This window comes from Osmerus mordax, chromosome 7, assembly GCF_038355195.1.
Source record: "Osmerus mordax isolate fOsmMor3 chromosome 7, fOsmMor3.pri, whole genome shotgun sequence".
NCBI classification, from domain to species: domain Eukaryota; kingdom Metazoa; phylum Chordata; class Actinopteri; order Osmeriformes; family Osmeridae; genus Osmerus; species Osmerus mordax.
In genome coordinates this window covers 17,174,854-17,199,211 of record NC_090056.1, presented here as the reverse complement: position 1 = coordinate 17,199,211, position 24,358 = coordinate 17,174,854, and the positions used below count along the sequence as shown (strand labels likewise).

The window sequence follows — 24,358 nt, the reverse complement described above, 5'->3', positions numbered from 1 at the left end:
CTCCCTGCCCTCCCTCCCCTCCCTGCCCTCCCTCACCTCCCTCCCATCCCTCACCTCCCTGCCCTCCCTCACCTCCCTCCCATCCCTCAACTCCCTCCCATCCCTCACATCCCTCCCCTCCCTCACCTCCCTCCCTCTCCGCAGCAGCTCGTTCTCTCTCTGCAGCTCCCTGAGCTGATCCTGGAGGTCCAGTGACAACCCCTCTCCGCCCACGGCCGAGCCCAGGCCCGATGCACCTCGGCCAGCCTGCCGCAGCAGCCCCGAAGGCCCCCCCGTCTGGAGATGCTGGGTGTGCTGCTGCTCCCCGTAGGCGTCCGGGGAGTGGGTCGGGCCCAAGGAGGTGGAGGTGATGTTGGGGCTGCTGCCCATGGCTGTGGTCCGGTCTGCGTAGGAGGTCCGGCTGGTGTTGCGGGTGGTGTTGCGGCCTAGGGTCATGGTTCCTTTGGGGTAGCCCCCCGATGACCCCAGACCGTCGCGGTCGCTCAGGTACACGGGTCCAGACGAGGTGTAGGCAGCGCTCAGGGACTGGACGTTCTCCATAGACATGGTTTTACCACCTGCGTCGGTGCTACCCGATTTGGAGCCTGACCCTGGTCTCTCCCCTGGTCCCGACCATGTCCCTGTCCTAGATCGTGACCCATTCCCTGACCCTGACACAGTCCCTGACCCTGAACTAGGCCCTGCTCTTGACCCTGACCCTGACCCCGGCGCAAGCCCCGACACAGAACCGGGTGCGAGCCCTGATCTCGATCCTACCACTGTCCCAGCTTCCACACCTGTCTTTGACGCCGACCCGGTGGCCCCTCCCAGTTTGCGAGGACCCTGCTTGGAGGACCTGGGTAACCGTGGTGACCTTGAAGAGCTGCCGTCACCATGTCCGGAGCCTCTGGAGCCACTGTGCATCTTGTTCTGAGGGAAGGCCTGACTGTACGCGCTGGGGAGCGTCAGCTATACATGACTGGACAGGAAAACAAATAAACGATCGTCACAAACAGAGAATCAGGTTAATTTCCCCTCAGAAAGGAGCGTCAGCAAAAAAACGCCCCGTAGGGCAGAAGAAGAAGAGTTCGTAGAAACCGTCATCTTGTTTGGCTTTCAGTGTGCCGTACTTAAAGTTCTGCTCTTTGCCTGGTTGTGCTGTTAGGTCTCTTTCGGCGATGAGAACGAAGGGATAAGGAGGGTGATGGAGCCTGGTCTTGAGTCAGCGTCTGACGTCAGACACTGAGAGGTGGCTGTGTCAGAGTTGCAGTGTGGGTCTTGGTTGGTTCTAAGTTTAGATGGTAACATTTACTGCCAGGTTCTGGGCTCTCCCACGGGCAGATGGACAATCTGGGCATCCTGTTGCTGCATGAGGACATTGAGAAAATACCTGTTCAAGCAGGAGACAGGAAGAGAAGGGGAACTTTGAGAACATCTGAGTGTTTCAGAGACAGTAGTAGAGGCAGAGGCTGAGGTTGGGGTACAAGTTGAGGCAGAAACAAACAGAGACAGAGAGAGTGATCAAGATAAGTGAGGGGGTTCAGAAACAAGGACAAGTCAATACTACACCAGCACAGTCAAGACCATCCCCCGAGACCAGCGCTGGGAGACAGGCAGGATGGGAGCTCACGCCCCTGTCTGGACACGTACCCTGCAACAACAGATCTGCCTGATTCTCAACTCAACCCCTGTGGAATTCACTGTCATATAAACTCACTAACAGGCCAATATAGAGAGTAATATGACCACTCCTATAAGCCTTATAAGAAGCATAGTGGTAATAGTAACAGTACCCATGTATTTTCTAGCACTGATGTTGGCGACAGCAGTGGACCGAAAGAAGGCGTATGCTGATAGATAAATGAATGCTGTGAGACTGGTAATATAGACTTCAGGTTTTTACCGTGGGTGGTAGAGTGATAGGGGGGTACTTCTGCCCTCTAATGTCTTTGCCCTCTGTCAGCCAAAGTACAGGGCACAGACGGGGGGGGGGGGGGGGGGGGTGAGAGAAAGCGAGCGAGCGAGACAGAGAAAAGAGGAGAATATTTCAGAACCATGGACAGCGTACTAACAACTTTGCGTCAAGATCACATTGCTAAATCGATTCTCCGACCAAACTGAACTTCAATAAGTTACCACACACAGTAGCGGTCCTAGCACATTTGACGCCCTAGGCAAGATTTATCACCAGCACCCCCCATTGCATTATAAATAGAAACTTGGAAATTAGATTGAGAAATTTGAGCGTAATGTGCATAATGTGCCAGTCTCTGATTTGTCAGTCTCTTTAGACAAGCCAAGGTGAGCGGTGAGGGGAGAAATCGTGTGAACGAGGTTAGAGTGGGCCCACTCAACAACTGCATCAAGATACCCAACACATGAAGATGTTGTGATTAAATGAAAGAATTGTTTAAAATTCGTTGTGACATCTCACTGACAATGTAGACCTGGCTTGTCCAAAACACTGTATAACCCGAATACAATCAGCCCACGGGGACTGCAAAAGCGGATGCAAATCCATTCCTTAATCCCTCCTCATATCTAAGAGGATTGGACGTTTGAGTCACAACCCGGTGCCACGGCTGGACGATTGGTTTAGGCTATGTCCATCACATGAACTGTCAATCCCTTGTCCATCAGAGTATGAGTGACAATGAATTAAATTGTCTCGCAGTATTCCAACCAAAAGAAAGCCGTGTATTATGTTTTCATCTAAAACCTGAACATCTCAAGTCCTATGCTAAGTAAGTGCTGTGAAGTACAGTAAAATATTAATGTATTATCTCTGCATTTCAATCATTCACTCACAAGCGCTAACAGGTTAGCATATTGGCTACAATCCGTGTTGAATCAAATTTGACAAGAACTCGGCCTATAAATTACAATGATAAAATGGTGAGTCGGAGCAGCAATATTTCCTGAATAGTTTACTGGCCTTTCCTTTCCCTTAAAGTACAATTCCATGAGACGCACACTGTTCCACATGTTAACGCGAGGCTTTGCCATGTGTCTTAGCAAACCGTTTTTTAAAGGAATTGATGCAAATTACTGCCTCGTTATTCTAAAGAACATGTTCTGAATTCTAACTAAAAGTAAAACTAATTGGAACTAATATACAATCACTTTCTCCAACCATAAAGCGGGTTTTCCTAATACAACAGATAGCAACTAACTGTTGTTGAGGTTAATGGTGAGGTTCGCTTGACCTCAGACACTACCCTACAGGTTTCTTATGTGTAAGATACCTGAGACAGGTGTCAAAGCTGATTGCACGTAAATACATTATGTGGGCTACAGTAGCCTATGCTACCCTTCCTACGACAGACCGCCGGACCAAACAACTCTACAACCACGGCTGGGGGGATTAGTCTGACTCTAATGTGTACTACATGTATTTCTACATTACATAAGAATTAAGCCGCCACAGTACAAACTGGTATAGTTCACGTTAAAAAAGCAAAGAAAGTGCTGGAAATATTTATCAATGTGATGTGTACCGATGTTTGTAAAACCTCCAGTCCTTCACTTACCGGACAGGCCATTCTCCATCACTGTAGAGTCCAGCGTGTGTCCCGGGCAAGATCCATAGTCTCATCATTCTCGTGACTTGTCCCACTGTCAGGCCTCAGGCGCGCGCACTCGCTTGCTAGCTCGGTCACCCACCATCGGTACGGCGGCAGCGGAGACAATTAAAGGGACCGCGATGGTTAGAGATGTGAGCGCATATATCAGGCTATTAGACAGCTCTGGAACTACAGACCAGTACCGTAAGTTCTAGGCACGTAGACCATTCAAAGCCAACCGCATTCTTCGTGCACCAACACACAAACAGATTGTAGACATAACACATTATTAAACTTGGAGCCCCTCCAGTCATGTTTCGTGCTTTGTTTCAATACGAACTGATCTTCCACACCCAAATGAAAAAGTTGGGGGAGTTAAGGGATCCTTCCACCAGCCCCCCTCTTACCATCCACCATCCACCTAACACCAACACAATGCAGGTGTAGTGTAGCCCCAAACACGCTCGGTTGCATAATGGGGAACTGATCATTCATTCAACATCGATGCAGCTGTGTTGCTGTGTTGTTTTTGGTGTTACTATAATAATGAATAGTAGCTATTACATCCAGCAGAAACAGGCACATTGAAGTAATATTTACGTTTCATTTCCCCTTTGTTGAGTAGTAGACATGGGAGAAACGAGATTGAAAAGTTAATGCTTTGAAGAAAGTTTTGTGTTTTTTGTCATTTCCATATATTTTATTTCACACAACTGGGAAAACAAATGATTATCTAACGAAAGAAAACGACCTTTTGGTAAAAATAAAAAAAATACAATTAAATACACGGCGTTTACTACATGAAACTCTCACTCATATTGCTGTCATAGGATCGCAGGTTGTCTGATGACAGCGCTGCTCTCATACTGTTCCAGAATAAGGGCTGGGCTCGTGGGTTTCTGGGCCAGGACAACACTGACTTGCTGCACAGCCTTTTCCTCAGCTGCAGATATTTCATTTTAGGAAACACCTCATCCAGAAGAACCAGCACTGCCACATCCACCTTTAAGACAGAAAAATACATGAGATGGGTTAATCCCCTAACAGACAATACTATTGCAAAACACCACGCAGCAACACCACAAACATAACGTATGACAGGCTAAATGTGTACTAATAGGAAATACATTAGATCTTGCTGACCTTCTCATCCAGCAGCCTCTGCTGAACCATGAAGAACACCTGGCGGATCATGCCACTAACGTTCGCACCAGTCCCACCGCTTGTGAGGACGAACACGGTCTTTGCGCTGCTGTACACTGCATTATGGAGGTTCTCTATGCAGGACAAGCCAGGAAGCCAGTCCCTTTCTTCCAGGCAGAGACGGAACCTTCTGCGACCTCCATTTTCCAGGTGGACGGTCAACTCGTTGTATACCCAGTCCCTCACCGATTGGTTCTCAGTGTCAAACACCACAAACGCATCATAGTGGTCGTCGTAATCACTGCCTGGTAGTTGCGAGTAGCCTTTGTGTCCGGCCCACAACAACTGAAAGCAGTACCAGAGGTCCCAGCCGTATAGGTGCTTCAAGAGGGGCAGAGCAGTGAGTACCAAAACTAGGAAGGAGGTGGAGAGGAAGTACACCCTTCCGAAAATCTCCGGGCAGGAGCGTGGGTCCATGGTCAGCAAGCTGGTCCCCTGCAGGGACTCTGGGAACTCGCATTGCACGTGCGTGGTGAGGAGAGGGATGTACACCGGACTAGCCCACAGGAAGTCTGCAAACCAGGCTGTGTCACATGAGCAAGCAAATGGATTCCCATGCAGAGTGAGAGTTTTGAGGTTGCTACCGTGTCTCATGAGGTCAGGCAAGGTCTGATGTTTAAGTATTTTGAGTCTATTGTTGTTTAGGTAGAGATAGCGCAAGCCCTGCATTTTTCTGAAGAATTTTTCTGGAAGCTTGCTAATCCAGTTGTAGCTCAAATCTAAGAGAGTAAAGTTCGATCTAAAAGGTATGATTACATTAGGCAAGCTGGAGAGACGGTTTTTACTGATATTGAAGTGTTGTAACTGGCCGAGTACTGTGATGTTCTCCCATGGGAAATAGTTCAAAAGGTTATCGCTCAATCTCAGTGCTCTGAGATTTTGTGGCAGATTACAAATAACCTCTTGTGAAAGGGACCTCAGCTGGTTCCTGGAGATGTCTAGATATACTAAATTGGTGAGATTTTTGAAAAACTTATGGTAGTTGTCTCCTGTGTTCCACATGATGTTAAGATGGTTCCCGGCAAAGTAGAGGTACTTAAGGGAAATGCTGTATAGAGCTTGATCTATTCGCATCCCAATGTCATTGTCATTCAGACTTAGCACTTCTAAACTGGGTAGGTTATTTATAAAGCCGAAGCGGTGGCCCATGCCCCTCATCAGAAAGTGAAACTCATTGTTGCTTAGGTCTAGGGCCTTCAATGTGGCATTCAACTCCCGGAAGGCGTTTTCATAATAAAAGTCAATCCTGTTGTGAGCCATGTTGAGGTACACAAGGTTGTCCAAATGTATGAACTGATTTCCGTTTAAAGCCTGACTCATATAGTTGTAGGAAAGGTCCAAACAAACAGCCCTCTCAATTCCCTTAAATATGTCACCCTTTATTGAGGTAATGATATTTTGAGAAAGGTCAAAAGTCATGCTTTGACTGCAGAATTGTATCCTGAAATCCCAAATAGTTCGGATCTGAGAAAAATCTTCCTCTGATATCTCGGTCACGTCTTGTGTTATCATGGCGACGGAGGCTGTTGGACTTGGAGGAGCCCATACCTCACGCCTCTCCCAGACCATCGGAGGTGGGTTCAGATCATCCACCCTGGTGTAGCCATTTTGATTCACAGACACCTGAGGCAACTGATACATGGAGTTGTTGGTACACTTTGGAAGAAAGTGCAAAAGGTTCTGGGAGAGGTCTACCTTTCTCAGGGATGGTAACCGTCCAAAAGCACTTAGGTTGGAGGACTTTATGAAGTTCATTCGCAGCTCTAGGGTCTGAAGGTGACGTAGCTTTCCAAGAACTGCAAGGCTTTCGCTGGAGAGTTCTAGGAAAAAATTCCCACTAAGGAGAAGATATTCTAAGTTTGTGATTTGGCTCAGATAGTTTGAGAGCACCAGGTTATGAAATGTCTTCTTTGGCTCGTAGTTGTAAATGAGACTTAGCCAGGTCAATTGACTCAGCTCTTGGAAGAAGGAGCCATTACGTATGGCAAGAGACAAGAAGTTGTCAGAGATATCAAGCCTTTTTAATTGTCTCAGAGAGCTGAAGAGGCCCTCCGGAAATGTAAGCAGAGAGTTTCCTCTTAGGCTGAGAAACGTGAGTAAGCTGTTATTGATTTTTAAAGAGTTTCTGTGTAGCTTTAAGGAGTTGTTATTAAGGCAAGGGAAACAGGGCTGGGCTGCATGGTCACATCGTTGGCAGTTCCACTCCAAGTTAAGGGACGTAAGTTTTGTCATCCCAACAAATGCCTCCTCGCCTACCTCAGAGATCTTGTTCTCCCTCAGATCCAGTTTGTGTAGTGAGAGAGGCAACCCCAGAGGGATGGATGTGATATTGTTAAAGCCAAGATTAAGTTTTGTCAGGTTACTAAGCTCATTGAAAACTCGCTCATTGATGTGGAACGACTGGTTGCAAGGGTTGAGATAGTGACAGTTCTTACCAAGAAACAGCTTCTGAAGCCATGGAGTACCGAGGGGTTCACTTATGTTAAATAAGTGATTATATTCCAGATCCAGAACTTCCAGGCTAGTGGGCAGCCAGGGGAGGGAAGAAAGGCTGTTCCCTGACAAATACAGATTTCTGAGTTTCTTAAGGCCTCTGAAAGCATCCTTGTTGATATCCATCTGACATAACGGATTCCCCAGATCCCGTAGACTACCAGGGAGGCAGTTCCATCTGAGGTCCAACTCCTGTAGATTTGGAACACCAGAGAAAGATACTCCCCTGACCTTCTGGATCTTAGTATGACTCAAATTCAATAACGTGACAAAGGGAGACTGGATCCAGGGGATGTGAGAGAGCTTCCTCTGAGAGCAGTCTACGTGCGTGCGGTTCACTTCATTGTCGCAGGGGAAGAAACTGGGATCTATGCTTCCAACCACATGTAAAAGCTGACAAAGACAAAGTAAGTGCACATAATCCATAACCTGTAAAGACAGAAGTAAACATTAACGATGGCAGTAGAATTGAAGGCATTTAGGGCTGCGGTACCACAGTAGAAGCCAACAGTGGAGCAAGTTGAGGCCAGTTGTTTTCAAAACAAATTACAGGCTGTCTAAATGTCCCTCCAAACACATCATTCACTAAACCATAAATCATATTTCAACTTAATGTTTGCGGGGCAGAGGGAGAAAAAGAGAGACTGCCCTTAGTCAAGTTAAAAAGATAGTGTAACTGGCAAATAAATACAATACATATACATATCTTTCCAGGTAAATTTACCTTCATGGTTCCTTATCCAGTACATATTGATTTCCAGTGGCCAAAAAGGTCACATGCTAAAACATCCACTTGAATTGATTTTGATATGAATTACAAAGTGCCCACATAAACCAATGTATGATCTATATAAATGAGCACATTTTTCTGAAACATAAAGTACTGTAAAAATGTAAAGACATTTTACTGTATGTAAACTAAATTACATGAAAGTGTTTACCTTCAGTAGAAAAGAGAAATGAACAAAACACTTACCATAATTGTTTTGGAATAATCATCAACAACACGTATGACCCTTTCTTTTGCTTTGACTTGCAAATATCGGAAAATGGTTGTAGATATTTGAACATCCACCGTGTATGAAGTGTTTGGAACAGAACAGTCCCTCGGTTGTTCTGATCTACTGTACGTACCATCCAATGGTTTAGTTTGCCTATTGAGAAGTGAGAGTCTGTGGTAACCTGTCATGTGTCAACAAAATGAGCTCATCTCTAATCAGAAGGAGGGATTGAACCCTCTAAAAACGATCTTGACTATTCTAAAGCCCTATCTAACTGCAACCTGTAAGACAAAGTAGAGAAAAACACTATCCGAACTGAGATTATCTAGAAATTAAATGTATTGGGTACTAGTGATATTTGCTCCTAACTTCATACATTAAATTCACATCATTGAGAAATGACAGAGGCATAAACCCTGTCAGTCAGAAAAGTTTGTCCTCCTTCAGATGACAGGCTGAAAATAGGAACTAAGAAAGAAAATGTTCAATAGGAGAGTACAATAACAAAGATACAAAATTATGGTTAACCTTTTTATTTAAATATGAATGATGGTTTTAATTTCCTTACCCAACACAGTACATCTTCATTAATACAATATATCTTCAATAGTGTATGTCCCCACATTCACATCATGTATAGATCAGACTTTAAGGCTATTTTGAAAGAGATAACATCTTTCATTTTGAATGGTGGTACCCCTACAGAAGCCCTTGCAAGAAATAATAATTTTAAGGAAACTACAAACCTCACCAAAATATGTTTGACTGCTTTGGTTTTGACAAAATTAAAAGAATATTACTACATTCTCTAATTGAATTGTGATTCAATCCAAATGACAACGAAACAAATAGATGAAATGGGCAAGCCCCTGGAAAGTTAGTGCAGATAAAGGCATTGCCTTTAGGTTCAGTTCCCCCAAAGTCAGTGCTCCTTTTGGCCTCTAATAGTTTGAGGCAGGTGCGCTTGCTCATAGCGCTCACACCAGCAAGCGTTGCGTTCACACGCAAGCCGCTTTAGCATCGCCACGTCACCTCCCACCCAGGTGCTGTGTCATCCACCGCGTCACACACCCAGGTGCTGTGTCATCCACAGGGCGATGTTCATGAAACCGTCCGACTCGGCGTCCACCTTGGAGAGAGAGTGGTTGTTCCCTGGGTACCATAGCAACCTGAAAGACAGCCATTCACTTAGAAGTGAGTCCCGAGGGTCTGATGTGAGCTAGTGTTTCACCACAACTACTTGGTGTGCTTGACAGCAGAGGGCCCCCCACTCACCGCACAGGGGCCTGCAGGGCCTTTAGGGCTCGGTAGTACTCAATGCCCTGCTTGCTTGGCACACGTTTGTCCTCCTCTCCAAGGGTCAATAGCACAGGAGTCTTCACCTGGGCCCCAGAAGGCACAAACACATTACATTTAGTCATTTAGCAGACGCTCTTATCCAGAGCGACTTACAGTAAGTACAGGGACATTCCCCCCCGAGGCAAGTAGGGATATGTGCCTTGCCCAAGGACACAATGTCATTTGACACGGCCGGGAATCGAACCAACAACCTTCTGATTAATAGCCCGACTCCATAACCGCTCAGCCATCTGACTCCCTACACGCAGTTACAATACGAACACATTCAAGCGCACACGCAGTGGGACACTCAGGGCAGGACACAATAAAACAAAGCTTCATTATATACATTTAGTCATTTAGCAGACGCTCTTATCCAGAGTGACTTACAGTAAGTACAGGGACATTCTCCCGAGGCAAGTAGGGTGAAGTGCCTTGCCCAAGGACACAAGGTCATTTGGCACGGCCGGGAATCGAACTGGCAACCTTCTGATTACTAGCCCGCTTCCCTAACCGCTCAGCCACCTGACTCCCTATATATAGCCATGTGGTGTGTGGTTTTCCCATGCCAGCTTACCTGAGGGACATATTTTATAGGGGACTTGTCAAGCATCTGTTTCCAGACAGCAGGATCTGGCAGGCAGTTTGGACTGTAGTCATAACCAGCCTCCACCATGCACCTGCTCACACAAATACAGAGGCACACATTGTCACAAGAAACAGAACCAAAAACTAAAATAGCCACTTCTACAGGAAGCAGGGGTTAGAATCTGAATGTATCACAACACTGATGCTGCCAGCCTGTGTGTGTACAACTAAATACTCCAGAGAAGCAAGAGACATCACCTCTGTAAGCAGCCCCCAAATCCCCCCTAAAATGTCACGAGGTCGGTACTAGGGATGCTCATTTTGGAAAAAAGATTTGACCTATAAATGACGGTCGTTGACGACCTTTAACCTACAAAATTAAACATGTAGAATGGACGAGTGACCCATACAAAGAATACCAATAAAACTGTGTACCAGTCTGGGATGTCAGTACTGCCAAGCATGGAGGCCAAGTTGATGACCGGGTTGCGAGCAACGCAAGCCTTGTAGAACTCTGGGTACTGGCCAATCAGATGACATGCCAGGAAACCGCCGTGGGAGCCCCCTGAAACCGCCACCTTCTGCTTGTCAAATGCAGCGTCCTCTAATACGCTCTCAACAGCAAACTAGTGTCAAAAGAAAAGATAGAACAGTGAGACTAAATTAGAGCTCGTGATTGAGAAAATGGAGGGGGGGATTGTGCCATATTGTATGCCTAGGGTGCACACTCGTCCCTTTAAATAGGTCGAGTAATCAGTGATAATTGGATGGCCTGGTTGAATTTATATGATGCTCAAGTCCAAGTGCAATTTAAAGGTTTTATTTGTCACATACAACATCATACCAGTAAGATGAGCAGTGGGATTGTTCTCCACTGGATCTAACAGTGTGCACACTAAGGTAAGGTAAATTATTATAATTATTTTAATTCGGATGTCTGTAGCGTTGATGTGAACGCAATGACCAACGATTTCTCACAAATTCATTAACACTTCTAACACGGAGAGATTTCTTAAATGCGATTCCCCTTGTGGTTTTTTAAGCATTTGAGACAACGATTTACGACTGCTATTTCGAGTTCGGAAAGTCTTCTGAAGTCCAAAACAAATCCCAGATGATAAAACTTTCATGAATGCCAAATGTTTTCCTAAATCCAATTCAGAAGAAATTCCTTCTTAAATTCTTCTTAACTGCGTTCGACAATGAGGCCCACTGTTCTTAACCAAATGGTGACAGGTTACAGTAAATTCACAGATGTCTTCCTCTTTTTTACCCTTCCCATTTCCTCTATTCTGGAACTATTCTGAATCGAAAACTGAGAAGAGAGCACATGATAAGAGTTGAAAAAAACAGTCAAACAACAAGATTTGGAAGATTTGTAAGAGGAACACCCCCCCCCCATTTCCTCACCTGGACGTCCTTGACGTCCTGAGAGCCGACGAGGCCGGGCAGGCTGAGGACGCTGTCCTGGCCGAAGCCTATGGAGCCCCGGTAGTTCACTGAAACAACACCAGGTCCAGCATGCCACGTGTCAACACGGGTGAAGCTCTGTTAGAACTGCCTACTGTAAGGATGTCTAGTGGTGGTCATTCAAAGCGCGTCAACAGAAAGACGCACATGCCAACAGGCACATGCTAACACACTGCCGCTGTCCTGAATTGACCCCCTAACAAGCTTATCTCCTCTGAGTGACATCCCCTCTGTGAACAAGGGAGAGAGAGAGAGAGAAAGAGAGACCTACTCATCCACTTAAACAAAGACTTGTCTAGTCTTTGGCTTATGTTGTTGGTGCCTGGGTTCCACACCCAGGTCAAACAAGAGTTCTTCCAGTATGAAGGGATGTGATGGAGGATCTCCACTCACCTAGCAACACGGCGAAGCCCATCCTACACAGAGCAGAGCAGGAGAGGAGCCACTCTGCCACAAACACTGAGTGAGGACCCCCTGTGAGAGAGAAAGATGATAAATACCCAGCATGCACACACACACACACACACAGACAGACACACACACACACACACACACAGACAGACACACACACACACACACACAGACCCACCATGAGGTGTGACGATGAGAGGTAGCTTCAGACCCTCTTTCATGTCTCTTGGTTTCAGCAGCAGAGCGTCAAAGTCCAGACCAGCTGCAGACGACAGGACAGATCATGTTAGTGTCCATCTGTTTTCAACCCATGAAGACACTGAACCCAAAACAAAAGTGGTAGGGTGCTCTCACGATATTGGCTGTTATCTTGGTCTGAGGGCGGGGTGAAGTTCAGGATCTGCCAATCGATGTCAGGCTGTGTCTGAGCCTCTTCGAGAGTAACCCATGTCACTTCCTCCCTGGAACCAGACGGGGGCAGGAAACCCACTCTCTAAACACAGGAGACCATATCAAAGCCTCAATATGGGCTCAATTCAAAAGAAAACTGTGGAACAAAGCTTTTGTAACCAACACATGCTGTCTACTTCACATTTGAACGTTCATAAGTCAAGTAGAGTGTAAGTCGTATTGTTCAACCACCCTTCCCTCTGCTGAGAAGGTGAACATGAGGCTTACCAGGTGAACATGAGGCTTACCAGGTGAACATGAGGCTTACCAGGTGAACATGAGGCTTACCAGGTGAACATGAGGCCTACCAGGTGAACATGAGGCCTACCAGGTGAACATGAGGCCTACCAGGTGAACATGAGGCCTACCAGGTTGGGGGGGCAGTTGGGGGCAGAGCAGCTGACCACCATCAGGTTCCTCTCAATGGTCAACAGCGACCAGCTACCGATGTCCGACTCTACATACAGGGAACACACACACACAAGAATAAATGAGCTGGCACACCAAACCAGCAGAGTACAGTCTGTCTATGTAGGAGGAGAAGCAAAAGCACATGTAGAATATCAGCATTAAGACATTCAAGACCAGAAACTACTTGGAGGACAAGGGCAGGTTGAGGTAAACACACTGATGAACTCCATGCAAATGATGTGCAACCCACTCACTCGATGATGTCAGCGAGGTGATGGCCCCTGTGGTCGTGTCCACTGACAGCAGCTCCTGGAAGTGATGACACATTACCAACCACAGATTGCTACAGTGCGAAACCCATCCAACCAAATATATTCATGTCACAAGACACTTCGTTCCAATATCAGTTCTCTGCAATACAAAAAGGAGCTACGGGCTCCAAAGTTCTGGTGGGTCTCCATGGTGACGGGCTGTTTCCGTGGTGACAGTGCGTACCTTGCGGCTGCGCTGGGGGCAGGAGAGGAGGACGCGCTGGCTGTCAGCTGACCAGCACAAGGGGGATAGCTTGGAGCTGTAGATACCGGCGAAGCCATCTACACCCGCCCACACACACACAGACGTCAGAGTACATACACACACTTATCGGTTCACACTTACTTGTTCAGAAATGCTGACACACACACACACACACACACACACAGTTCCTTACCCTCTCTTGGTCGCTTGACTATATCCACCACCACCGAGGTCTTTTTGGTGTACCAGTCATACTACAAGCACAGGAAAGCACAGTCAATCCAGGGCCTCGGTCTCAAGTAGAGAACACTAAAACACTTTTGGTCTGGTTCCTGGTAAGCTCAGACATGACACCGATGAACTGATAACCTCAGGCGCAGTTGAGAGAAGGGTGAAAGAGCCGTCTCACCACACACAGCTTGCTGCAGGGCTGGTGGGGGCCATAGACAGCACACTCCAGGTAGACGATCCTGCACTGGTCTGGGCTCAGTCTGGGGGAGCACACTGCACTGGAGCCTGACGACAGCTGCTCTGAGGGGCACAATCCACACACACACACACAGGTAAATCAACGCAAATACCTAGAGGACGTGGTGAACTTGTGAGACACACACATGTCTAATGGATTATTGAAACCAGACAGGGAAGGTATAATATTAGTATTATACTTAAGTATAACATAATACCCCTTACCACATTTCCCCCCGGTCAGATCCACGTAGAATAGGGAAGACCTTCAAAGTGATGCATGTGTAGAGAGCATGAAAATAATTTATAATCAAACCAATGTTAACATTCGCATTGCAACATTTTGCAGAGGTACTCCAACAGGCCAGGGGAGCTGTCACTCAACATCTCCCGCCCCGGGGTTTTTAACAAGCAATAGAAAGTGCTTACCTCCTGTTGGGGCAGAACTTGAGTCCAAGTCTGAAAGGCTCGTGCCACCAGCCCACGAACACCACACCTGTGTCCCCTGGGGCCCAGAAGGCCTGCAGGGTAGGGACAGCAATGCCGCAATTAGTGTCCAGCCATCTAAATGTAGTCATTGAGTGAAAAGGCAACACAGACACACACCTGTCCAGGAGAGATGTCTTCAGGAAGTCCCTCCAGCACAGAGACATTATTGCCCTCGATGTCCAACACACACAGCACAGGAGCACTCTTACTGACCAGGGTCTCCCCCCAGTCCTCATAGAAAGCAAACTGCTCCCCCTGCCGGAATGAGTCACATACACAAGTAGAGAAACAAATCTGGTTAAACACTCTGATATAACACCATCACAAGATGTGGCCTTGAGGCTGAAACTCGTACTGTATGTGTTCAATATGTATATGCAAACCAATGTTTATATGCAAACCAATTTTTTGCTTTAATTTCCTGTTTACCTTAGTGACTTCCTTCTTTTCCATTTTCATAGCGTCTTCCTCATCCCCAAGTGAACTGGACTCTGGAGACTCTGTCTGTACACCCACAAAGACACAGTGAGCCCAGGGTTTGACCAGTTGGTAACTCGTGTTTGACCTGTTAGCCTTTTTGACTTTCTACATTTCCTGACCTGGAAGAAGGACTCGGCCTTGGGTCTCTTTCTTTCAGCCACATACAGCAGGTGGGTTTCGGAGTGCGACCACACCAGACAGCCAAACTGATCTGAAACACAACAAACCAAGGTAAAAAAAACAACTCCAACTGTCTAAGATAACCCTTGCTATTATTTAAGAGTTAAAACGACATCCAGTATTACAGAAGTCATCAGCCTGCGCTCTGATGACAGAGGTTTATGGTCAGTGTGATGAGTGATCTGTTTGGAAGGTAAGAATGAGGGAGGATTTAGATAACGTTCCAGAACAGGCCTCACCATCCTCATAGACCTTCCCGTGCTTCTTCAGGGCGGTCAGGTTGATGCTCTTCACCTTGATGTTCTTGCTCCAGACCTGAAGGGTCCACGGGAGGGGGGGCGGGGGGGGGGGGGGGGGGGGGGGGGGGCGGAGGACAGCACCCAGAACAGTTCCCAGTTAAATCATACAAAGACACAAGGCAGAAGAACAGCACCCAGAACAGTTCCCAGTTAAATCATACAAAGACACAAGGCAGAAGAGCACAGTGCAGAATATTACTGACAACAGAGTTGATCCTGTGATGCTAAAAAACTATTTCCACAGTGAAAGATCAACGCCTCTTTTTGTTTTGTTTAATGTAAATAAGAAAAGAGCAACTCAATGTCACAAATATGGCTACCATGTCATCCTCACCTCCAAAAACTGTTTGTCCTCTCCTTTGACCGAGCATTCTCGAACCACAGCTTTCATCTCACCAGAAGGAGAGTCTTGACTCAACAGCCTGGTAGAGAGGGAGCAAACAAACCTTAATACACGCACAATCTAAATAAAAACAATTACTTCTCAACACATAACTTACAGTGCAATAAGCTAGTCATGTCTGTTTCACATAACTATCTAAAACTCCAAAAATCAGTTTCTAGGCTACAGCCAGAGACATGTGACGTCAAGACATTTGGTGAAATAACTGACAAAACGTCCACATACTCTCCCTTGGTCTCCGTGCAGTTTCCTGAGGGGCCGGAGTACACCACTGACTTATCATCATGAAACACAATGTACTGACGGCAGAATTTGACATTCTCATTCCTCTCAAGGTCACGTTGACTCCATTCTGGGGGAAGACATGGAATCAAAACATTGATGATGTATCCTAAAAACAAGAGCAAGTGAGCAAGGCCTCGTAGTGTGTGTGCTGTCACATCATCCCCAATACAGTAGTATACAGCCCAATAGGAAATTATATAATCTATTTCCTATGGTTCACCAAATGTATTCGAAATACATAAACTTTCCCTGATACTACTAACAGGTATACTGAGACAAAAAAAATGAAGTCTTTTCTACCCTCGTCTTTAATTTTGGGCAACATACACAATATGAATTGGGAAAATGTCAGACACACAAACACAGTCACTAATACCAACATGCAAAACCACAGACGGACGCCAAAGCACAAACCTGTGTAGATGTTGCTGTATTTTCCTCCGTATTGGGAGGTGATGACGGGCCCTACGTCAGCTCGGGACAGAGAGGGGAAGAGACTCAACTCTCTGTAGAGTTTAGAGATGTCCTCCGGATTGGTCATTACCTTTCCATAACATACAACAGAAGCACTGACACAACGGACCAAGGATGTGCACCGCCTTACAACACGAAATGTTACTGATCTGTACATATCCCTACGTTTACGTTAAGAAGCTAGCTAGTTATTCTAGGCTAGGTAAGCTATGCTTGCGAAAAGGTTTCAAGGAAACATCCGATGTCTAGTCGAGCAGTAGTATCATACTTTCTAGATACTGTAGAGATACTATAACCAGGAAGCAACATAGACAGCTAACTAGGTAGTTGATGATAATGTGGTAACTCGCAAACGTTAGTGCAGCCATGCAAACATTGGTTAGTTGTATGTAGCGTTAGTAGAAACAAAGTTGCTAGCTGCCGTGATATAATGAGTAACGTCTAGCTAGCAACAAAATGTGACAAAGTTAGCCTAGCTAAATAGGTTTCTAGCTAGTACATAGCACGGCACTAACGAGCTATTTAGTCTAGCTCAATAGTTAGTGTAAGTTAGCTACTGTAAACAGCAAGCCCGACCAGTCATTCTAGGCTTCCTAAAATAACATAGCTACAGTAGCTTGGCAGCTAGCTAGCACGGTTGCCTAACTAATTTCAACAGGTGTGCCTCTCAAGGCTGACTAGGAAGTTCCCAGACCACTGTGTCACCACTGAACTGTTTAGCGAAAAAGCTATATTAGTAGCCTACTTAGCATTTCAAAATATCCTGCTAGTTAGCCAGTAGTAACAAGCTAACGTAGCTCTAGAAAGTAAGCAGAATACCGTATACTGCTACTCTTCGTAGCATATCAGCTACAATCTAAAACTAACTTCATATAACAAACTGATAGATATATGCTAGTTAATGTGACATGTTCCCATACACATACCTCCATTGTTGTGTTGACAATTTACCTCATCAACTTCCTTATAACTCTAGGTGTGTTCGTCTTCATGCAGCGCCGGCAGCGCCGACAGGCGGCTGACTTGAAGAAGTGCATACCGATTAGAATATTTGTCTGATTTGAGACGAGGAGCATGAGACGGCGCCAAAAACACGTCAAATGCCATCAAAGTACCGCGAGAGCGATTCGACAGCAGCTTCTCTTTTTTTCTTTTTTTTTTTTAGAAATGTTTTATGGAACAGAATAAAGAGTACAAAACATCGACATTGTCAGGGTGTACCAGAAGTACACCAGGAGTCAGGTGGCTGAGCGGTTAGGGAATCGGGCTAGTAATCAGAAGGTTCGATTCCGTGCCAGGCTGATGACGTTGTGTCCTTGGGCAAGGCACTTCACACTACTTGCCTCGGGGGGAATGTCCCTGTACTTACTGTAAGTCGCTCTGGATAAGAGCGTCTGCTAAATGAAAAAAAAAAAAGAGCAAACTCAAAACTTGAGTTTCTCTTGGATGTATTTTTTGTCTCCCCAAAAAGAAATTGCCCTCTGTTTCTCCTGGTCATCTGCTCAATCTTCTTCATCAGCTCTGTCACCTCAGAGAAGTTATAGTCTGAGCAGTCCAGAACATGATACCTGTGCCCACATTTCTCCACCTGTCACTTGAGGTCTTCTCCTTCAGACTCGATGTACTCCTCAATGGCTCTGCCCCCCAGCCAATGTCCCCAAGTGAACAGGACTAAGGTATGCTTCCACACCTTCTCACCAAGGGCCTTCATGTTTGCCTCTACGTGGCTCCTGTCTGTCTTTGAGAAATTGTCTGTGATTGGAACAACCAGGAGAAAAGCATGTGGTCCTGTTGAACAGAGACTTAAACCATTCAGAAGGTCGCTGGACTGGCTTGTGTCCCAACCTGGGGAGTCAACCACTGCCAGATTCCTCCCTGCAAGATGCCTCTCTCTTCTTATGCACTGTGCTGTTCTGCATGGAGTATTACATTCCTTTGAGAGAAAAGACAGATCCTTGTTCAGCAATCAACAAGAAAAATAGCCTCACAAACATTGTTGTACTGTAATTGTTTTTCTCTCAGTACACCGCAAAACTTGTTTCTGTCTTCACAATCACAGCAATGGATGTATGTCTATGGGAACATTGTTTTGTTTGTTTATCTCTTTCTTTGAGTGTGAAACGGCATGCAATTTTTCCATCTTAGTGGTTTGGATACTCACCCTAAGTACCATTGTGTCAAACACATTGTGACACAGTATCATAGTACCATACTTTTCCCAGTCTGGCTTTTCCCCAGCATCATCACCCTCAACTCTGCCTGCTGAATGTTTTCCCCTGTTAGACAGAATCGTAACAGAACAGTGTCCTTAGTGATCTCAAAGAGATGTTTATCTCCATATTATTCAACTTTTGTTTTAATCTTCATGAGTTACCAACATAAAATGCATGTGAAAGTCGTCCTCACCTTCAAAAAGAGCCCTTAGTGTCATGTTTTGTCTCTGTGTCTTCAGCATGGCCATCTGTGCTTTTCTCTTCACCTCTCGACTTTTCTTCTCCAAGGACTTTGAACCATTTCTGTCAGGCACATAATGGTGACCTAGGTTCCCAGCCACCATCTCCTCTATCTTCTCCAGCAGGTCTGTAACCTGAGTTAAATCACTCATGTTCTTGTTGTTGAAGACATGATACCTGTTCCCACACTGCTCAAGGACCCACTGGAGGTGATCACCTTCACATTCTATGTGGCTCTCAACATTTATATCCCCCAGCCAGTCTCCATGTGTGAACAACACGATAGTATAACTCCACACATTTTCTGTGAACAGTGTCGTGTTCCTTCACTGCTTCTTTGTTGGCGCTAGTGAATGCTGTATGTAGAGGAACCACTAGTAGGACAGCATGGGGTCCAGGAGGACATAGAGTCATGCTGCACTGTATTTCCAGTTTATCCATCTCAGAAGTGTTCCTAAGGCTCTTGTTATAGAACCACCCTGGTGAGTCGACCACTGTGAGATAGCGACCTCCTATGACACCATGGCTTGTCTTACAGAACACAGTTCTTCTACCACCAACTTCAAAGACATTGTTCTCCAGAATTGTTCTTCCTGTTGTGCTATTTCCAGCACCCTCTCAACCCAACATCACAATCCTAAGATTGGACTGATGATATGATTCACCTGTCAGGAAAAGGGATGTGTTTATTCCAGGTTCAAGTACACTCAACCACATTAGATTGAAACCACCAAATAATCAATCCTCAGAAAAAATTAACTTAAAATGATGAGCTCGAGTAAGAATTTATTGGTAGCCTAATGTCCTCCCTTCACATATATTTCGACATATTAAAGATTGACACGAGGTTCTTATAAAAGCTTTTTTTTTTTACTGAAACTGAAGAAAATGTAAGGTTCTAGAAAGGGAAAATGTAAGTGGTTTGGTATTTAAACATTCATAATAATGACATGAGGTGATTTTTTGTAGCGGACCCGTCTGTCAGTCAGCTGTGTGGAGAAGGTGGGGTCACAAAGAGCCAAGATGGCGGATTTTGAAGAACCGCTGTCAGATGAAGAGAAGGTAGTCAAACCTTATTATTAACTGAAATGCATGCATTGCATCTCTTTTGAGATATTCTCCATTTGTAATGTCATAACAACGAATAAGAAATTCATAAATGTATTGAACTGCACTCTTACGGGCGGAACCCGAGAGGAAAAACTTGGATTAGCTAGATTTGCTAGTTTACCAAGCTAACTTCTGCCTGAATTATTTACTAGCCTTAGCTAGTCGACTGCTGGCTAGCGTGTATTTGGTCATGTTTTGTTTACAGTGAAACAAAATGGCAAGTTAACTACATCATTTTAGATTATTAACAAACTAAATCGGCCACAACTGTCGTCTCGATCATGGACATGACTTGCTTTAATTCGTAGTGCTACCTAGCAAGATAGTGACCAATCCAGGAAGTAGGCTAACCAGTTTGCTTGTTGGAATGTATGATGTTTTCTGCACTGCCTGCAGGCTATGCAACATCAGATTTTCTGGGTCAAACGGATTGAGTTGCCGCTCAAAGCTCCTGTTAGCTAGCTTCATGTGTCCTGACGTTTGCATGTATGTCCTAGTCTCCCCCCTTCTCGGTGTCACACACACTACTGTAGACAGTGGTGCCAAGTCTAATTCAGCTCTTCTGTAATGAGTTAAAGTCACGAGCAGTGAACGCTCACTCCAAGGGGCTAGTTCTGTGATCAGTAGGTATAGCAACATTTAGAAATTACTTTAATTATTAGATACTTATTGATACTGTAACATCCTGAAAAATTGAAGGAAAAAAAACTAACGGTTATATATGCATTTTTCATGGTTGACCAACCCAAGGTCATTAGAGCTGTAGTATCTGGTTTCTTTCCTCTCCTGTGTCCTCTTGCTTGATAAAATGTAAATAGATAAAACGGGCAAATTAAATGTGTGGTTGGCCCATGAAGTAACCAACTTGTCCCTGCAGGTGCGCATCGCGGCTAACTTTGTGACCCATGCCCCTCCAGGAGAGTTCAACGAAGTCTTCAACGGTAAGAAATCACAAGGAAAAAAATATCACTCCAATCACCAGGTTGAAATTAGAAGACATACGTAATTCTATTTGTATTCGCGTGTAAATCTACAGTGTGTCCAGTAAGAGTTTGTTCTAGTTGAATCAATGTTCCATGTGTTTTGCTCGTGTTCGTCGTATTACAGATGTGCGACATCTCCTCAACAATGACAAGCTGCTCAGGGAGGGAGCTGCCCAGTGAGTAACTCTGGGTTACTGGGGGCTTCCAGGGAGGGGGGGGGTATAAAGCTTTATTGGTCATTAACTAGTACTTGTTTAGCTTTTATTGCTAATTCACGACATATCCTGGCTTTAGATTTCTGATCGGCCCACACCATAATGATGATTTCTACGTATTTTCAGCTCTTTCGCCCAGTACAATATGGACCAGTTCACTCCTGCCAAACTAGATGGCCAAGATGAACAGGTGAGAGGGTTGTTCAATTAAGGCTCACTTCTCAATAATGCAGTATGTTGTCATTTGATGTCATTGTCCTTCAACCATGAGGATTTAGTTGAAGCGTTTGTCTCGCCGGACAGTAATCCTGTCATCCCGTGATCTCACAGTAGAAAGCCGTCCATGCCTCCTCTGTCCAGGTCCTGATCACGGAGCACGGCGACCTGGGGCAGGGCCGTTTCCTGGACCCCCGGAACCGCTTGTCCTTCTGCTTCGACCACCTGAGGAAGGAGGCGAGCGACCAGCAGCCCTGTGAGGGAGAGAGCGCCCTGCGCCCGTGGAGAGATGCCTGCGACGCTGCCCTGAGTTCCTACGTGAAGGAGCACTACCCCAGCGGAGTCTGCACGGTAACACGCACACACATATACACACACATAAACGCAATAATGACTTCAGTGTTGAAGTCTGCAGTTGTGAGCCTAACACAAGTCTCTTTTACATCTTGCAGGTATATGGGAAAACAGTTGACGGCCAGCAAACCATCATCGCCTGCATCGAGGGACATCAGTTTCAACCCAAAAACTTCTGGTACAGAATTCCAAAGAACTAGTCAACACCAAGACCATCCATCACCTGCCTGATCTGTCGTCTGTCTTTATTCATAATCTCCGTTTCCATGTCCTTGTCTCAGGAACGGACGCTGTAGGTCAGAGTGGAAGTTCACCATTGGTCAGTCCACTGCCCAGGTTGTGGGGGTATTGAAGATCCAGGTGTGTGCGACTAACCCTCTGGAGATACAATAAAATACACACAAAGAAATCACTTTAATGGGTAATAAAAGAAACGTAACCGACATTGTTGATCACTCTGTAGGTGATGAATATTCTCTCTCTCTGTCTAGGTTCACTACTATGAGGATGGGAATGTCCAGCTAGTCAGCCATAAGGAAGTGGAGGAGTCAATAACCGTGACTGTGAGTGAATGACAACCAGACAACCTGCCTGTAGTTCCCTCAGCCTGTTATTGTCTTCATTCTCTACATGTCATGGTTTAAGTGTGATAATGACAAACCGATAGAGAAGCTGCTATGTTTGTCTCTGCTGTACCAAAAACCATCGCGTGTGCCAGTATTGAAAAGGCCAGTTTTGGTTATGGGCAGTCGATGTAGAACCTTTTGAAAAACATACTTTTTTCTAAACCTTAGAATGAGAGTCAGACAGCCAAGGAATTTGTTGATATCATTGAGAATGCTGAAAACGATTATCAGGTAAGTGTTTTACAAATGTATACATTTTTCTTAAATGTCTCTTTTCTTTAAGTCTTGATTATTGCAATGTTTGCTAACATCTCTCCCCACCTGTCCAGACAGCCATCAGTGAGAACTACCAGACCATGTCCGACACCACCTTCAAGGCCCTGCGCCGCCAGCTGCCAGTCACACGCACCAAGATCGACTGGAACAAGATCCTCAGCTACAAGATCGGCAAGGAGATGCAGAACGCTTAGCTGTCAGCCACAGTGCAGTGATCGCACACACACACACACACACACACACACACACACACACACACACACACACAAGGACTAACCAAAGCAAATATATATTATTATGGGTAAAAAAAAGAAAAGGAAAAAAAGATGCTTCAGATTCACAGACTTCTAGGCCGTGTTGTCTGTTTTGGAAGGACACGGTTGTGATTTGGAGAAGGATCTTTGGGTCTGACTTCTAAGTTACAGGAAGGGGGCTGAGGTCAGCATTACAGGAAGGCGGCTGAGGTGAGCGTATTCCTGAGGGGCTGTGTGTCAGGACTGCACATACCTATTCAAAGCCGTTTTAAACGTACCCGTTTACACGCGTAAACACCAGTCTGGCGACATTCGATTGGAGACTGTAAACTTACTGAAAGTGACTTTTGCTTATTCACTCCTGTGCAGATCTGTAATCACTGAAGTAGCACGAGGGCATGTTTAGATGTAGTGGAACTGGGCAGCTGGCAACTGCATTCATTAAAGCACACCAAGCCCAAAGAAAGCAGGGTCTGATTTGACCGGGCACAACCCTGGCACAACGCATAGGATTTAGACAGAGTAGATTGTACTAAAACAGAGATCCATTTTGTCCCCCCTCTGAACACTTGTCCTCCTTAGTAGCCATGCCTCAGTGTTTGTGTAAGGCCATTCCTCTTGGAGGATGTGTGTGAGTGAGGTGACTGTATTTGAAGTCTAGTTGTTGACATTTGGTACCATGACGACATCTCAACTGTAATTACAGCCCTCCAGCTGGATACTGATGTTTGTTTCAAATTTCAAAAGGCTGGAGGCTTCAAGGGACAAGGGAACATTATTTGTGTTTCTCTTTGTGTCTTCTGTGCTCGGTGTCGTGAACGCTGCGACGACTGAACTACCCTAACCGTTTCTCTCTTTCGTTTCTGAGTGTGTGAATTTCTCCACGTGGTTGTATCACCTTGGCAACAGCACCTCCATTGTTGTAATGGTCTCTCTTAGTTGAAGGGAGACTTGTGTCAAACTAAGATTTGCTTGCCAAAATCTCTTTCCTATGGTAAAGAATCCATACACACAAGGTTTCACCAATCTTATTATGCTCAGATCTATATTTTAATACATGGGTTTCTGTTGAATAGAGTCTTAATGTCACTTATCTATCATGCTCATTTGTGTTTAAATTGACACCAAAAGAATACCAAGTAGCTTTGTCATGTGTTTAAAAAAACATTAATGTACAACACACACACACACACCCTTACTAGCGAAAGGCAGACTCTGGATGAGGTGTTACTCATGTGTCTGTTCCATGCTCTAAATCTCTCACACCACTGTTCTCCACTCTGCTTCAGGATCTGAACTGCCCCATTCTGTGCAAATAAATAGACCTGTAATCACGGCCTGCTTGTGTGTCCCCGTCTCTGTTTCTGCCT

General features: G+C 45.4%; 4 protein-coding genes and 1 pseudogene across 5 annotated transcripts in view; 1 reads left to right on the top strand and 4 right to left on the bottom strand.

Moving 5' to 3' along the window:
• The window catches only part of LOC136945361 (ERC protein 2-like), an 86,672-nt gene extending 85,769 nt beyond the window's left edge, over positions 1-903 (bottom strand). Inside the window, exons 1-2 of the mRNA XM_067239131.1 lie at positions 237-903; positions 127-203 (exon numbers count right to left, since the gene is read on the bottom strand). Coding sequence (XP_067095232.1) covers positions 127-203; positions 237-903 — 744 coding nt within the window. The remainder of the gene's footprint in view (positions 1-126; positions 204-236) is intronic.
• Positions 904-4,338: 3,435 nt separating this feature from the next.
• Positions 4,339-7,664, bottom strand: tlr9 (toll-like receptor 9). The gene is made up of 4 exons (XM_067239130.1): positions 6,294-7,664; positions 6,040-6,056; positions 4,686-5,991; positions 4,339-4,545 (listed from the first exon to the last, which is right to left on the bottom strand). Exons 1-4 carry the CDS (start codon positions 7,662-7,664, stop codon positions 4,339-4,341), a joined length of 2,901 nt encoding a protein of 966 aa, XP_067095231.1.
• A 1,092-nt stretch (positions 7,665-8,756) lies between these two features.
• LOC136946193 (acylamino-acid-releasing enzyme-like) lies at positions 8,757-17,488 on the bottom strand. Of its 2 annotated transcripts, XM_067240447.1 has the most exons (23): positions 17,428-17,488; positions 16,442-16,571; positions 15,968-16,094; positions 15,674-15,761; positions 15,280-15,355; positions 14,980-15,071; positions 14,810-14,884; positions 14,498-14,635; positions 14,321-14,412; positions 14,117-14,157; positions 13,833-13,954; positions 13,617-13,677; positions 13,403-13,500; positions 13,162-13,216; positions 12,865-12,953; positions 12,401-12,539; positions 12,225-12,308; positions 12,029-12,109; positions 11,576-11,664; positions 10,601-10,791; positions 10,155-10,257; positions 9,515-9,621; positions 8,757-9,408 (listed from the first exon to the last, which is right to left on the bottom strand). In XM_067240447.1, exons 1-23 carry the CDS (start codon positions 17,431-17,433, stop codon positions 9,303-9,305), a joined length of 2,190 nt encoding a protein of 729 aa, XP_067096548.1. In that variant the 5' UTR covers positions 17,434-17,488; the 3' UTR covers positions 8,757-9,302. The 2 variants fall into 2 exon arrangements, with proteins under 2 accessions (XP_067096548.1, XP_067096549.1); XM_067240448.1 differs by lacking the exons at positions 8,757-9,408; positions 9,515-9,621 and adding an exon at positions 9,644-9,913 and having other exon boundaries at positions 10,108-10,257.
• Positions 17,489-17,543: 55 nt separating this feature from the next.
• On the bottom strand, positions 17,544-19,783 carry LOC136945359 (GTPase IMAP family member 8-like; annotated as a pseudogene).
• A 182-nt stretch (positions 19,784-19,965) lies between these two features.
• On the top strand, positions 19,966-24,327 carry LOC136945648 (F-actin-capping protein subunit alpha-1-like). Its single transcript, XM_067239600.1, has 10 exons — positions 19,966-20,016; positions 20,942-21,005; positions 21,172-21,223; positions 21,389-21,452; positions 21,623-21,829; positions 21,931-22,010; positions 22,114-22,192; positions 22,324-22,395; positions 22,627-22,689; positions 22,788-24,327. Exons 1-10 carry the CDS (start codon positions 19,978-19,980, stop codon positions 22,926-22,928), a joined length of 861 nt encoding a protein of 286 aa, XP_067095701.1. The 5' UTR covers positions 19,966-19,977; the 3' UTR covers positions 22,929-24,327.
• The last annotated feature ends 31 nt before the right edge of the window (positions 24,328-24,358 follow it).

What these genes read in the sequence shown, in the direction of transcription:
- LOC136946193 (XM_067240447.1), bottom strand. An exon ending in AGTACTGACATCCCAGACTG is followed by an intron (nt 10,258 to 10,600) that starts GTACACAGTTTT and finishes TTGTGTGAGCAG; the next exon opens with GTGCATGGTGGAGGCTGGTT. An exon ending in CTATAAAATATGTCCCTCAG is followed by an intron (nt 9,622 to 10,154) that starts GTAAGCTGGCAT and finishes TCTGGGGCCCAG; the next exon opens with GTGAAGACTCCTGTGCTATT.
- LOC136945648 (XM_067239600.1), top strand. Translation starts at nt 19,978, where the DNA reads ATGGCGGATTTTGAAGAACCGCTGTCAGATGAAGAGAAG. An exon ending in ACCCCAGCGGAGTCTGCACG is followed by an intron (nt 21,830 to 21,930) that starts GTAACACGCACA and finishes TACATCTTGCAG; the next exon opens with GTATATGGGAAAACAGTTGA. An exon ending in ATGCTGAAAACGATTATCAG is followed by an intron (nt 22,690 to 22,787) that starts GTAAGTGTTTTA and finishes CCACCTGTCCAG; the next exon opens with ACAGCCATCAGTGAGAACTA.
- tlr9 (XM_067239130.1), bottom strand. Translation starts at nt 7,664, where the DNA reads ATGGATTATGTGCACTTACTTTGTCTTTGTCAGCTTTTACATGTGGTT. An exon ending in AGAGGCTGCTGGATGAGAAG is followed by an intron (nt 4,546 to 4,685) that starts GTCAGCAAGATC and finishes TCTGTCTTAAAG; the next exon opens with GTGGATGTGGCAGTGCTGGT.